Here is a 15,853-nt window from a genome sequence, read left to right as displayed (position 1 = left end):
AGTTGCTTTTGATCATTGTATACATTTTGGTGGCATACAAGTTTTCTAAGGTCTAAAAGCAGGAAACATTTTTACGTGAGGTTTTTATTCTATTGATATCATCTATCATTCCTATTCTGTTTGTACAATGAACTTAACTCCAAGTTAAGTATGAAATTCAAACACTAGCTTGACAAAACCACTTTTGTCCATGATAAATCTTACTTTACAAAGTACAAATATTTTGAATTATAATATTTATATGTATGCATAAATGGAAATAAATTCAAATGAAGTGTATTACATTGACAACTTTATGTTTTTTTCCAAATTTGCTATTTATTAATATTTATTATTTTGCTAAGAATACAGGAGTAATATGAATGATTTTTTTTATGAATCTAGTAGTCAGTATATTTAACCTGTCACCAGAGGTATTTTGGAAACAAGGTTAATTAAAAAAAAAAATTAGTCAAATTGCTTTTACAAATGCAAAACCATAAAAACACCATGCTGAAATTGTTAACATAAGGAGATCTTCCCAAAGCTGCATGACATCTGCTAGGTAACTGCAAGAGTATATGGATGAGCAGCACGCATATCAAACCCATTGAGATCACTCAACATCATTGTTCTATTTTATTATCCATGAGTCTATTTATGTCCAGTCTCCCTATAGCTATCAAGTGTGGTGGTTTGAATATGAGTGAGTAGCCTTATTAGGAGTTGTGGCCTCATTGAAATAGGTATGGCCTTGTTGGAGGGTGTGTAGCCTTGTGGGAGTGGGCTTTGTAACCCTTGTCCTAGCTGCATGGAAGACATTCTCTTTATCCTACCTTTGGATAAAGATGTTGGACTTCCATTTCCTTCTTCGGTTCCATGCTTGGCTGCCTTGTTTCCTCTTATGATGATAATGATCTAAACCTCTGAAATTGTAAGACTGCCCCAACTAAATATTTGCCTTCATAAGAGTTAAATTGGTCATGGTGTCTCTTCAGAGCAATGAAAACCCAAACTAAGATAGAAGTTGGTATCAGTGACTGGGGTATTGTTGTGATAGGGTTGACCATGTTTTTGTTTGGAGGAGTGTGGATTTTGGAACTTTTGATTTGGGAAGCAATGGAATGCTCTATTGACAATCCTGGTAAGAATATGGAAGACAGTCATGCTGTAGGTGGTTTGACCTCTGGAGGCTGCTGGTTCAAGAGACTTCAGATGAGAATTTTAGTACATGACATAGTGACTGTTCTTGTGATATTTTGGTGAAGAATGTGGCTGCTTTTTTTGCCTTTGTCTGAAGAGGCTCCATGAAGATAAGCTGAAGATAATTCAGATTAATTGCATTGACAAAGGAAGTCTCAAAATTAGTCCAGCATGGACTTCATCCTCTGGTTTACTTTCATTATAAGAATTTTGACCAAACATCGTAAGGTTAGAAAGAAAACTACAAAATGTAAGGTTCAACTGTTAAAAGGACACCACAATGTGGAATGAAGCTAAACCTGTGTTCAAGGAGATAGATTAAGGGAGAGGTGACCTTGGGGCAAATTTTCACTCAGCTAAGTTTATTGCTTATGTGTTTACAGTTGAACAAGGAATAGTTATATCTAAGTATTAGTATGACCTGATTATTCTTTTCTGACCTGATTATTCTTTTCATTTGGATATAAGGAGATATAATTATATGTCAGATTGACAATGCATGTATTGTGATAGCTACATTCAGTTGTCAACTTGACTATATATGAAATGAATTACAGTATAGAACTTATAAGACCTTGGGAAATGTAACTAAAGAAAGATCTTGGTGGTAAATACCTTTAGTTTCAGCAAATCTCAGAGTTCAAGGTCTGTTTAGAGAGCAACTTCCAGCACAGCCAAGCCTAGGCAATAAAGGATATAATAAAACAAGGGGGTATATTTCCACTACAGTAATCAGCAGAACTTGCCAGTTTTAGCCATGTGGCTCTGACTTTAGAGAAAATACACGGGACTACAGGAATAATTGATGATGAATAGCTGGAGGTAAGAAATTAGTGGTGATTAAGAGGAGATCAGCATCACTGAGGTAAAGTCTTCTGGTAATTGTTTTCTGAGAGCATAAAGAAGCTGTGTTCCAGAGAAAGAAAGGGTTATACCTTGTGTTGTAGCTGGATTTCATAAAATTTAAGAATCACCCAGGTGATTCTTTGAAGGGATGAAGACATCATCAAGAGCAAGTGAGTTTTGGCACTGGGAGAGGTCAGGGAAGGCCATTGGTGAAGGTGAGGCCTCAGTTTCAGTTGCAGTGATCATGCACAGGAGTTGAGGCTTGTCACCATGAAGAGAGCCTATGAGAAGTTATTGGTGAAGCCTAGTAGCAGTAGAAGATTCCAGTGAACTGTAGATGCCAGTACCATGGGATGATTCCCCAAAACTAAAGCTGCAGAGGAGTGAATTCAACCAGAGCTTAGGTTGCTACAGTGAGCAGAGATGAAAAAGTAACTCAAGCCCTATGGAGGAAACCAGCAGATCATATGTGAATGTCAGACTTTGGAACAAGAAGCTGTAAGGTTGAAATGAAGTTAACTTGGATACCCCAAAATGCTAGATATGCCAGAGCTGTGAAATGCCCTGAAGAAAGCTGGACTTGGATCCAGACCAAGAGAAAGATATATACTACAGTCATCAAATCTGAAAGGAGTTGGACAGTAGGCACAGAGATGAAGAGTTTGAAGATTTCCCAGCTGGCTTTTGGCCTTGCTTTCATCCAGTATTTTCTCACTAGGAAACTGTGAAATGATAATGTATATCCAGTAATGGTACAGGTATTGGCTCAGCTATATAAATTTTGATTTATAGGTAGTTACAGTTAAATGATTAAATAAACCTAAGAAGACACTTTGAACATTGGACTTTTAATGTTGTTGAGGATGCTATTAAACTATGGGAACTTTGGAAACTGTACTAAATGTATTTTGCATTATGCTATGGCTAGGTATGGCTCCTATAGACTCATGTTTGAACAAGACAATGGGTGCCAGGGAGTGGAATGAATTAGTTTGAATATGTTTGATCCAGGGTCTGAGTGGCAGTATTAGAAGGTTTAGCCTTGTTGGAATGGGTGTTGCCTTGTTGGAGGAAGTGGGTAATGGTGGGTGTGGTCTTCGGGACCCTTCCCCTAGCTGCCTGTAGCCCAACAGTCTCCTTCTGCTTCCAAAGGAAGCAGATGTAGAGCTTTTAGCTTCTTCTCCAGTAACATGCTTGTTTGTACACTGCCTATTTTCCTGCTATGACTATAATGGACAGAACCTCTGAAACTATAAGCCTACCCCAATTAAATGTTTGCCTTTATAAGAGCTGCATTGGTCATGGTGTCTATTCAGAGCAATAGAAACCCTAATTAAGATACCAGGAAAACAGAACAGGTAATGTCTCATACACATTTTCATTTTTAGTTAATTTAAGTTTTCCCTTAATTTCTATTATTTTCTTTTTTAAATATTTCTGTTTTCATTCTCACTGGGGTCATTAGAAATATCACACAAAATAAGAAAGAGACATCATTAAGAACCACTTATGTTTCGAGGAGAAATCTTGATGTACTATTGCACATTAAGTGAACACAGAGAATGAAAGTAGATGGGGTATTTTTAAAAAGTAAAATTTTAATGTTTTAATTATCTTGGAGGAACTATAGAGAGGATAAATATGACCAAATCATATTGTACAAAAATCCCAAAAACTAATTTAAAAAGTTGAAGAATATAGATGTATCTGACATATGTAATATTGAAAATATTCACAAATATCTAAATATTATCTACAACTCTGATAATATATAGAATTTTATTTAACAGATAAAATTAACCATACATATCCAATATTTAAAAGTTGAATGCAAATAATTAACAAATAATTATTTGAACCTTTTAAAATCCATTTACACTATTTTGAGTGAAGATGTTTTCCCAGTTAGTTTTACTGTAAACATGGCAAAATCCTTAATCATTTGGGAAGAGAAAATGTTAACTGAGTAATTACAGAGATCTCGTTGTCTTGTATATGGGCATGCTGATTGTTAAGTGATATGGGAGGACCTAGGCCGGGCCTGGACTGTGTAAGAAAGGAAATTCATCAGAGCAGGCAAGCCAACCAGTAAACAGCGTTTTCCCTTGGTCTCCTCTACAGTTCCTCCTTCAGGTTCCTGTTCCAACTACTCTCAGTAACTGACTACTGCCAGGACAAGTGACAAAAACTTCTCCCCCTTCAAGTTGCTGTAAACCATGATGCTGATCTCAGCAACTAAGGCTAAGTAGAACACCTCATGTGATTGTTTTGGTTAGCATATCTTATCACAGCAATAAAAATTAAACTAGAATGTGAATAATTGAGCAAGAGAAGAAAATAAAAATCCAAACTCAAAATATCCATCGATAAAATGCCATAAATCATTATTAGTAGCTAACAGTTCTACATGATTTTCTCTTTATTATAATTAAAAATACTTAGAAGCAAGATTTCTCATTTGTAGATAAAATTAATCATTCTGTCTAGCCCATAAAACAAAAGATATACGATCCCAGTATTTTTATTACAAGCAGTAAGCCTAGATTGGACAGGTTAGGAGCTATTCTAACTTATTTCACAGCCATAAATCACCTTGTTACTTGCTCTTTTTTTTTTCCTGACCATGTGTTCATGCTCCTTCTCCTCTCATGGCTCTTCCTCCAACTTTGTCCTTGCTTCTTCTCCTCCCACATCTCTCCCTACAACCTCCTCACTCTCTTCTCAAGCTTGACCTTTCTCCCCCTATTGTCCAATAAGAGGCTGTAGCCTTTTACTGACCAGTTAAATTGAAGAGAAAAGTTAAATAGCATCACTAGGTGTACATCTGTAGCATCCTGGCAACCAGATCTTGAGAAGTAGTGTTTTGAATTCGTATACAAACAGCATCAGAGCAACCCACTACAAAAATGACCAAACCATTACTAACATTCAGTAAATGATTATTAAATGTTTATGATTCTGCACAACTTTCTCCTTATCATCAGAAATTATAGATCTAAAATCCCTCATTGCATAAAGTTATTCATGTGAGGTATCTGAGAAAACAATCCCAGGAACCTGGGAAAATCATGGTGATTTTCAGAATCTGGCAGTAGCATTGGGGGCAAGAGGTCCAGCAGAGAATAGTTGGACAAAAGTTTATTAATGTAGATGTTGACCTGCATTACGAGGTTTATAACTAAGCTGTATTTTCATCTCTGAATTTTTCCACATACCTCCATCTTTATTTTAGTTATTTTTAATAGTTTACAACACCTAAATGAACCTTTTATATGTTCTATGCATTAGGACCCTGTTTTATTATTCTTACATTTTCTCTGTCTTTTATCTAGGACCATATCAGAAGCTTTATTTTCTCCTTTTTAAATTTTATTTTATTTTTCTACTTATTTACTTTCATCCCACTCACTGTCCCCATGTCACTCCCTCCCACAGTCCTTCCTGCATCATCCTCTCCCCTTCTCCTACTGAGCACGTAGTTGCCCTCCTGTGTATTCCCCGACCCTGGAACATAAAGTCTTTGCAAGGCTAGGCACTTCGCTCCCACTGAAGTGAAACAAGGCAGCTAAGGTAGAACACATTCCACAGGCAGACAAATGTTTTCAGGTTAGCTCCCATTCTACTTGTTTAGAACCCACAGGAAGACCCAGCTGTACATCTGTTACATATGTGCGGGATTGAGGCCTAGGTCAATCTCCAACCAGTGTATATCCTTTGGTTAGTGGTTCAGACTTGAGAGCTCCGGTGGTCCAATTTAGTTGACTCTGTTGGTCTTCCTGTGAAGGTCCTTTCTCCTTCAGGAATGGCAATCCTTCCATCTATTCTTCCATAAGAGTCACCAAGCTCTATCTACTGTTTGACTGTGTTTAGCTGTATCTATCTGAGTCAGATGCTGGATGGAGCCTCTCAGAGGACAACATGCTCCTATCTACAGGCATAAGAGAGTATCATTAATAGTGTCAGTGATTGATTGTTGGTGTCAAGTTGTGCAGGTTATTGTTGGCTGTTTGTGGGGCCATGGGTATGGGGAAGATGGGAGTAGGAGAGTGACTGCTTCTGGCCAGAGTTCCAGTGCTCTGGGTGGGCAGACACAGGAAGACTGCCTGATGCTTTCCAAGAGTTCCCTGGTGGGTGTCTGGCTTGGTGAAGCCACTGACACCACACGGTGGGGGGTGGACAAGTGGCAGCCCCCAATACCAGATTCTCAGTCTCTGGAATCCCACGCTGAATACAGCGGAGAAGCTGAGAACAGAATAGGGCCACAGAGCTGCACTGGGCCCTGGAGATAAGGGAAGAGAGGGCAGGGGGAAAGAGGGGATAAAAGAACCTCTGGTGGAATCACCATGCCTGACCTAAAGCTTTACTACAGAGCAATTGTGATAAAAACTGCATGGTACTGGTATAGTGACAGACAAGTAGACCAATGGAATAGAATTGAAGACCCAGAAATAAACCCACACACCAGTGGTCACTTGAACTTCGACAAGGGAGCTAAAACCATCCAGTGGAAAAAAGACAGCATTTTCAACAAATGGTGCTGGCACAACTGGTGGTTATCATGTAGAAGAATGCGAATCAATCCATTCCTATCACCTTGTACTAAGGTCAAATCTAAGTGGATCAAGGAACTCCACATAAAATCAGAGATACTGAAACTGATAGAGGAGAAAGTGGGGAAAAAGCCTCGAAGAGATGGGCACAGGGGAAATATTCCTGAATAGAACAGCAATGGCTTGTGCTGTAGGATCGAGAATTGACAAATGGGACCTCATGAAATTGCAAAGCTTCTGCAAGGCAAAAGACACCATCAATAAGACAAAAAGGCCACCAACAGATTGGGAAAGGATCTTTACCTATCCTAAATCAGATAAGGGACTAATATCCAATATATATAAAGAACTCAAGAAGGTGGACTCCAGAAAATCAAATAACCCCATTAAAAATGGGGCTCAGAGCTAAACAAAGAATCCTCACCTGAGGAATACCGAATGGCTGAGAAGCACCTGAAAAAATGTTCAGCATCCTTAATGATCAGAGAAATGCAAATCAAAACAACCCTGAGATTCCACCTCACACCAGTCAGAATGGTTAAGATAAAAAATTCAGGTGACAGCAGATGCTGGCGAGGATGTGGAGAAAGAGGAACACTCCTCCATTGCTTGTGGGATTGCAAGCTTGTACAACCACTCTGGAAATCAGTCTGGCGGTTCCTCAGAAAATTGGACATAGTACTACCGGAGGATCCTGCAATATCTCTCCTGGGCATATATCCAGAAGCTGTCCCAACCGGTAAGAAGGACACATGCTCCACTATGTTCATAGCAGCCTTATTTATAATAGCCAGAAGCTGGAAAGAACCCAGATGCCCCTCAACAGAGGAATGGATACAAAAAATGTGGTACATTTACACAGTGGAGTACACTCATCTATTAAAAAGAATGAATTTATAAAATTCCTAGGCAAATGGTTGGACCTGGAGGGTATCATCCTGAGTATGGTAACACTATCACAAAAGAACTCAAATGATTTGTACTTACTGATAAGTGGATATTAGCCTAGATACTTAGTATACCTGAGATATAAGATACAATTTTCAAAACCATTGAAACTGAAGAAGAACGAAGACCAAAGTGTGGAAACTGTGCCCCTTCTTAGAATTGGGAACAAAACACCCATGGAAGGAGTTACAGAGACAAAATTTGGATCTGAGACAAAAGAATGGGCCATCTAGAGACTGCCATATCCAGGGATCCATCCCATAATCAGCCTCCAAATGCTGACACCATTGCATACACTAGCAAGATTTTGCTGAAATGGCCCTGATATAGCTGTCTCTTGTGATTCTATGCTGGGGCCTAGCAAACACATAAGTGGAAGCTCACAGTCATCTATTGAATGGCTCACAGGGTCCCCATTCGAGGAGCTAGAGAAAGTATCCAAGGAGCTAAAGGGATCTGCAACCCTATAGGTGGAACAATATGAACTAACCAGTACCCCGGAGCTCTTGTCTCTAGCTGCATATGTATCAAACGATGGCCTAATCGGCCATCACTGGAAAGAGAGGCCCATTGGACATGCAAACTTTATATTCCCCAGTACAGGGGAATGCCAGGGCCAAAAAGTGGGAGTGGGTGGGTAGGGGAGTCGGGGGGAGGATATGGGGGACTTTTGGGATAGGATTGGAAATGTAATTGAGGAAAATACCTAATAAAATATTTAAAAAAAAATCACAGCATCACCTGTGTTTGCTAATATGGGAAACTTTGTGTTTGTTGGAAATGCATAGTTCTTAAAATATTTCAATTATACTTACCATTTATGTCCTGGAAATACTCTTACATATGATCAATATTTACTGAATATGAGCCATGTAAAGAAATTGGTAGTCACTAATAGTAAACTGTATATACATTTAAAATAATGGTGTATTTCTATTGTAAACTATATATTATTCAGATGTCTGCTCTGGGTTTCCTCCCAATGTGATCCCTATTTCCACTGTAAGTTTAAGTCACTGAAGCCATTGCATCATGTACGATAGAGAGCTCAGAGTGTACCCTGTTTTTTCATCTTAGAATTGGTTTAATAGGTATTTCAGGATAGTGAGAAACACATTGAATTAATTTAGATTCTTTTAAATATTTCTAAACTTTTTTTATTGGATTTTCTGGATGCCAGTACTTTGGCTGTGTATAGTTGTTTGCATCATCTGTGTGTCTGGTGCAGGAAGAGGCCAGAAGATGTTTTCATTCTAACTGGAGTAAAAGACCACTGAAAGTTGCCATATGGGTCCTTGGACTTAAACTCATGGACTCTGGGGGAGCTATCAGTGCTATTTGCCACTATGCATTCTCTCCAGTGGGTGGTAGTGAGTGGCACAGATCTTTTTGTTGTTATTGTTGTTGTTGTTGTTTTCATTTTTCATTATTAGATATTTTTTATTTACATTTCAAATGCTATCCCAAAAGTTCCCTATACCTTCCCCACTTCCTGCTCCCCTACCCACCCACTCCCACTTCTTGACCCTGGCATTCCCTGTACTGGGGAATATAAAGTTTGCAAGAGCAAGGGGCCTCTCTTCCCAATGATGGCCAACTATGCCATTCTTCTGCTACATATGCATCTAGACACATGAGCTCTGGGGTTACTGGTTAGTTCATATTATTGTTGGTGGCACAGATCCTTAATCCCAGCACTTAAAAGGCTGAAACAGGTGGATCTCTGTGTGTTTGAGGATTGCATGTTCTAAAGTGGGAGGAGTTCTGACACAGGAGAGCTTCACAGAGAAATCCTGTCTCAAAAAAGTCATAAACATAAGAATGAATGAGCATGTAAACACACAAAAAACCAATATCAATACATACTTAATAAATACGATGATTTATGTTTGATCTCCTATGAAAATCATTTGTAATCTAATAATGGGACATTATTTACATATTTTAGAGCATACAATCAAGAAACTACATCTCATGTACTGTAATGAGTTTCTACATAAAGAGAACTGTGGATTAAGCTAATTTATTTTCTTCTCAATATCTATAAAGCCGTTAAACAATTTGAAGAATAGCATGGAAACTGTATCTTTAAATGAATTATAAATTATCTTAATATCACTTCTCAGGATTTTCACAGAGGTTGTGATTCCATCAGTACATATTGGTTAAATTTACAATTTACATTGTTTTACAAGCATCAAGTACTTCGTAAATTCTATGTGGTTTTATTACCAAAAGTCTTCATCAAAGTATTCATGATAAATTAGATATAAAGAAATTTTGTCCTTCCCTTTTCATGAGCACTATACCTCAAGATCCAAATCAAAATCTTGCATCTTCCAGCTGAAAGAGCTGAGTCTCCAGTGTGGCCACCGATTTCTGGATTGTAGTTCATTCCAGAGTAAAAGTATTAATGAAAACAATAAACTGGTAATAATGTCCAACATGATATAGCTATTCCTTTTTCAACTACACATACACATAAATAATAAGCTACCTGGGAGGGATCTTGCCCCAAAGTGATCACTCCCTTAATTACATTTAATATGAAATTTCAGTTCCTGGTTCCTATTTATTTATTTATTTGTTTGTTTATTTAGGTTTTTGAGACAGGGTTTCTCTGTGTAGCCCTGAATATCCTGGAACTCACTCTGTAGACCAGGATGGCCTCACACTCAGAAATCTGCCTGCCTCTGCCTCCCAAGTGCTGGGATTAAAGGTGTGTGCCGCCATGTCTGGCTCCTGGTTCCCTTTTAATATTTAAACCATAAGTTGTGTATTTTTTCCTAAGCTTGTCATAAATACTTTTCATGAAACCAAACCACAGAACCGAGTCTGACCTTGGTTGATTTGTCAATCCAATTAATATAAATCTCTTCACCTTAGCCTCGGGCAGACTTTTTAGGCAAAGGGAATAAGCAGCTACATTCTTCACCAAAATATCAGAAGAATGTTTTCCAAGCAACACATTAAAATTCTTCTCCTTTAAAACCCTTTGAATTAACAGGCCTCCATAGTTCTAATCACCCCTAGCACCAATGTCTTCCATACTCCAGTTAGAATGGTCCATTAAGCACTACTTAAAACATTCTACTGCTTCCCAAATCCAAAGTCTCCAAATAGTCATTCCTCCAAATAAAAGCATGGTCAGGCCTATCACAGCATTCATTACTCAAGTCCCTGGTACCAACTTCTGTTGTAGCTTGGTCTATTGCTGAGAAGAGACATCATCACTAAGACAATTCTTATAAAGTTCAACATTTAATTAGTGCTGCCTTGCAGGTTCTGAGGTTCAGTCCTTTATCATCATTGCAGGAAGTATGGCAAGGGGTTGTTGGCTAGGTGAGGCATGAGACAGTGTTGACACACAGAGGGGAAATTCCTCTTTTCAAAAAGGGTAAGGGAAGGGAAAATGGGGGGGGGGTACTTGAGTGAGAGGTACTGGAAAGAGATTAAGGGCTGAAATTGGCTTGTAAACAGAAAAAAGTAAATCTAATTTTAAATTAATAGGGCAGGAAATTGAAAGAAAGATGTGTTTGTTTGTTTTTTAATTAATTAGTTTGTTTATGCTTTTTCCAAACTCTGGCTGTTGGCATCAGGACCTCCCAAGCCTATGATATCACATAGGCAAAAGCTTGACCTGCAGACCTGTTGCCAAGACAACATATTCCCAGAATCTACTTGGTTCACTTCTCACCTTTATCTGTGTTATGTCATTTTCCATGCATATGAAGAGAACACCCCTCCCTCTCTCTCTTTCTGCTGCCACCTTCCCCCTCCCCATACTCTCTCTCTCTCTCTCCCAATAAACTTCTCACACATGGAACTGTTTGGGCACAGTGTGCTGTGTTCAGAGGAGAGTTTCTATTTTAACATATCACTGCTCTCCCTCCAAGTTCCTTCAGAGTCCTTCCCTCCTCCCCCTTCTCTCTGAATCAAGGTAGTCTTACATATTTAATTTTTGCCTCTGAACTTATAAAGGATAATATTCCCATGGATACAAAATACACACTTGTCAACAGAGGACTTCCAAAGGCAGAGAAGGACGGGGATTTCATAACTCTAGTCTTTCTAGGGAAAGACATTGTCCTGGTGTTCTTGGTTACATGGGGAACACAGGGCAGGTAGGAAAAGTGCATGGTTGGTGAATGGTCAGACACTCCTTGATTTTGAAGCTTACAATGTCCTTCAGTTGTGGAGAGCCTTTGGGGGCCACTTGGCAAAAATCTGATATTTGCTAATGACAAGGACAAGGAAATGGGGTTCAGCCAGGAATCTGACATTATGTCACAACAAAGAAGTAGGATTTAGGCATGGATATTATTTTGGGTCAGGACAGGGAAGTAGGCTCAGATATCTTGATCATCCTGACTATCCCTTGGAAACAGTGATCATGGGAGTGGTTATGGGACTTTGCTTATTGTCTTGCTTGTTCTTTGAATATCTGTGTTTATTGTATTACTTGTTCCCCATTGTACAGCCCACCCTGACAGTTGCATGTAATTAAAATGATATTAAAGCTGACTGGGAAAAAGTAAACCTGCCTCACTCTCAAAAACAAAAAAAGAAATTTTGTCATGGTTGTTCCAAATACACATATGATGCCTCAGAAACTAGGTCATTATGTTCTCAGCACAATTTAACATATTACATATCTAAATGGAAGTAATCTTTATTAGTCTAATAAATAAAATACTCTGGCATATATTTCACATTTATTTTAGAGTAGTGGTTTTTAAACAGAGATCTTACTGTTTTGGTACTTGGTACTTAAGAATAAAAATTCATATTTGTATATTCTAATAATGAATCAATGTATACAATAGAAAAAAATATTAAAATAAAGTCAATGGATCAATTATAAAATACAACTCTACAAAACTTTTGTTGTTATTTTCTTTTTCTTTGAACATTTGTTGTCCTGGTCTCATCAGTGATATTTTGTGTGACATTTAATTTTGGAAAATCTTGGTATCCTACAGTGCACAAGATAATTTCTCACAACAAAGATTTATCTTAGTTAAAATGTGAAAAATAAAAATGTCCTTTGGCGAAAGGCTTTTAATAACAGTATAATATTTATGCTATTTTCAACAATTTCCTTATGAATATGAATCTTAAACTACATTTTAAGGGATAAAACAGAAGTAATTTACCAAAAATGGTAGATTAAAATAGGCCTTGTTTATTTCAATAACTTTTTCATAGTTAATGAAAATAAATTTCCATGGTGACGAATGTAGTTAAGTGAGAAAATATGTTATCTACAGAAGGCAATTCATCTTCAACTAAGTTTAATCAAATATGTAAAGTGTGAATCTTGTACTTTGAATTTGAGACCAGTTATTAGATAACATAACAAGAATCTGAGCCTCAAATCATATGGTTGAAGAATTGAACTGGTATGCTATTTTTCATGAATTTTATTGGTATTTAATTTTATGAGTTATTTCACTAAGTAGATTTAAGTTTGAAATATTGTTTTTATATATCTATAATCACTCAAAAAGTACAAGAACTTTTGATGCAAGACTTAGACTTTTTACTTTTTGATTGTGAGTTTTGGAGAGGTTTGCACCACCAATTTTCAGAGCTTTATATACAAACAGAAACTCATGTTTCTAAACAACTGTGCAAGGTGTTTTAGGTGTTCGAGACCATCAGTACATACTAGCCATTACAATGAAAAAGGTTCCTATTGTATAATTATTGCTGCTCCCTAGTAAGCTTAGAAAATTAAACTCAGTTTTACCTATTTACTAAGTGTTATATGTCTTACCTATTTACTAAGTGTTATATGTCTCTGTGCTATACAAATAACAAGTACTGAGAAAACAAGTAAATTTAATGATGTTATTTTATACTGTTAAAAATGAGATTAACGATAATCTACAATGTCAGTAAATATTTGTATAATACATTGCATTTAATCAGCAAACATAGAAAAGGAAAACATGCAATGCAATCTATTCATGTTAAAATATATGATTTCAATACTGGGCTAATAATGGTCAAATTGGTTGTCAAAAATTCAATCAAAAAGTTTCTATTAAATAATTCTCACTCTTTTATACCTCCCTTAACTGAAACCAGTCCTATAGACCATACCTGTCATCTTCGTCTTCAGCTCTTTGTGCCTGCATGACCATGTGCAGATAGATTTCATTCTTATACATAAATTTGGTAAAATACCATATGGTTCCGCATAGAGTGGTTTAATTTATGCTATAATGAATTTTGACACCATGCTGTTTGGACTTGTCAGAATCAGTCAACAATAAAGACTTCGAATGTATTTTCAAAAGATCACACCAATATTATGAATCTTCATGATATAGAAGATTTTAATTGGTAACCAATGGATAGAGAAAATTTGGTGTGATGTAACTATCTTGTTCATCTCACATTCTGAATTTGTTTTTAACACTTGATTCTTTTAACTCTGTATTCTAGGTATTACCATCAAATATTTGAGGCAGTATATTTATTTGTAAAATTATGTGAGACATTTTTTTTCCACTGAAGTGTTAGTACTTTATTTATTTATTTATTTTTATTACGTATTTTCCTCAATTACATTTCCAATGCTATCCCAAAAGTCCCCCATACACCCCCCCCCACTTCCCTACCCACCCATTCCCATTCTTTTGGCCCTGGCATTCCCCTGTATTGGGGCATATAAAGTTTGCAAGTCCAATGGGCCTCTCTTTCCAGTGATGGCCGACTAGGTCATCTTTTGATACATATGCAGCTAGAGACAAGAGCTCCGGGGTACTGGTTATTTCATCATGTTCCAACTATAGGGTTGCAGATCCCTTTAGCTCCTTGGGTACTTTCTCTAGCTTCTCCATTGGGAGCCCTCTGATCCATCCAATAGCTGACAGTGAGCATCCACTTCTGTGTTTGTTTGGCCCCGGCATAGTTTCACAAGAGAGAGCTATATCTGGGTCCTTTCAGCAAAATCTTTTAAAAGTTGCTTTAAACATATTTCATGCATTATGCTTACATACTTTAATAAGTTATTTCCAGTGTTTTTCTTTAACATATAACAGAAATGCAAATATTAAGTCCATTGTCTGTGGTTAAAATACATGATGTGCATTAAAGAGTGGCTACTTGTTTTAAGTGTATCATGGTAATATGTAGTGAAGTAATAAGTGAGCCTTTATCAAATACTTACATACTATTTGATCCAGAAATAATTAAAGTATAAACTTTGTCCTTCCATAATATGCTCATTAATTCTATTTTACATATATATATATATCCCATGTTTTGTCAGCAAGACAAATTTGAGATAGTTACTTATATATCTTAAATATACCATATATTAAATCTTCTGACTCTATTAGTGCAACACAGAAAATCATATTTTTAAAACAAAAAAATATCAATATTGGCTAAGTTAAGAACAGTACACTAGTCCAAATTCCTACCTGTTCAGTAACACATCAGTTAAATAGTTACTCCTACCTGATCTTATTTTCTTTGCCTGGAATAATAGCTATGCAATCATACCCCTTATTTTTCATTGTGTTTTGCAGCTGATATCTTGTAATTTCCTATAATAGAGGATGTTTTTCAACTTTGTATCAAAAGTAATTGAAATAAGATATGTCTTTCAGGGAAGCAATAGCCATGTTTTGTAATCATTGTTTATCTTTTTTATGTTTTAAACAGGTAACCCATTATTAACTAGCAAAGTTAACATACTAATTAATGTCCTAGATGTCAATGAATTTCCTCCAGAAATATCTGTGCCATATGAAACAGCTGTATGTGAGAATGCCAAACCAGGACAGGTATGTTGTCAATACTGCTAATCAAATGTGTATTATGGCCCCTATATGTTATGCTTTAGGCTTAAGTCCAGACATGAGTGCACATGCACATAGATATTTTCATGCTTAATATATCTTCATAAATTAAATATATAAATAATACTAGGCTCATGTACCCCACCCCCATCTCTTTGAAAGAAAAAATACATATTCAAGATCTTCTGTATGCACAACAGGCCTTGAACTTTTTATGTAGCTCAGAATGACTTTGGGGTTTTCATGCTCTAATAAAATCTCTGTATGTACAGTCATGTATTATCATGCTCAATTTGTGAAGTGATGAAAATCAAGTCTGGGACTTTGTGCATGCTAGGCAAGCACCCATACAAGTAAACTACCTACGTAGATTTAAATAGGTTTGATTTAAATGAGATGGATTAGCATTAATTTGAATAAAAACATACCTCAAAAATTAACAACTATATATTGATTGTTAAATAACACAGGACATTTGAGGTTAAGATAGGGTGATTGGTATAAATCTGA

General features: G+C 36.8%; 1 protein-coding gene across 3 annotated transcripts in view; it reads left to right on the top strand.

Moving 5' to 3' along the window:
- Cdh12 (cadherin 12) overlaps positions 1-15,853 on the top strand; it is a 1,114,520-nt gene that overhangs the window by 1,084,939 nt on the left and 13,728 nt on the right. For all 3 annotated transcript variants that reach the window (XM_029469979.2, XM_029469980.2, XM_085831367.1), the window contains one exon: positions 15,207-15,328. In XM_029469979.2, coding sequence (XP_029325839.1) covers positions 15,207-15,328 — 122 coding nt within the window. The remainder of the gene's footprint in view (positions 1-15,206; positions 15,329-15,853) is intronic.

Source organism: Mus caroli, unplaced genomic scaffold (assembly GCF_978045245.1).
Source record: "Mus caroli unplaced genomic scaffold, Mus_caroli_1 scaffold_16, whole genome shotgun sequence".
NCBI classification, from domain to species: domain Eukaryota; kingdom Metazoa; phylum Chordata; class Mammalia; order Rodentia; family Muridae; genus Mus; species Mus caroli.
Note: the sequence above shows the minus strand (reverse complement) of the source record. Positions and strands in the feature narration are given on the sequence as shown.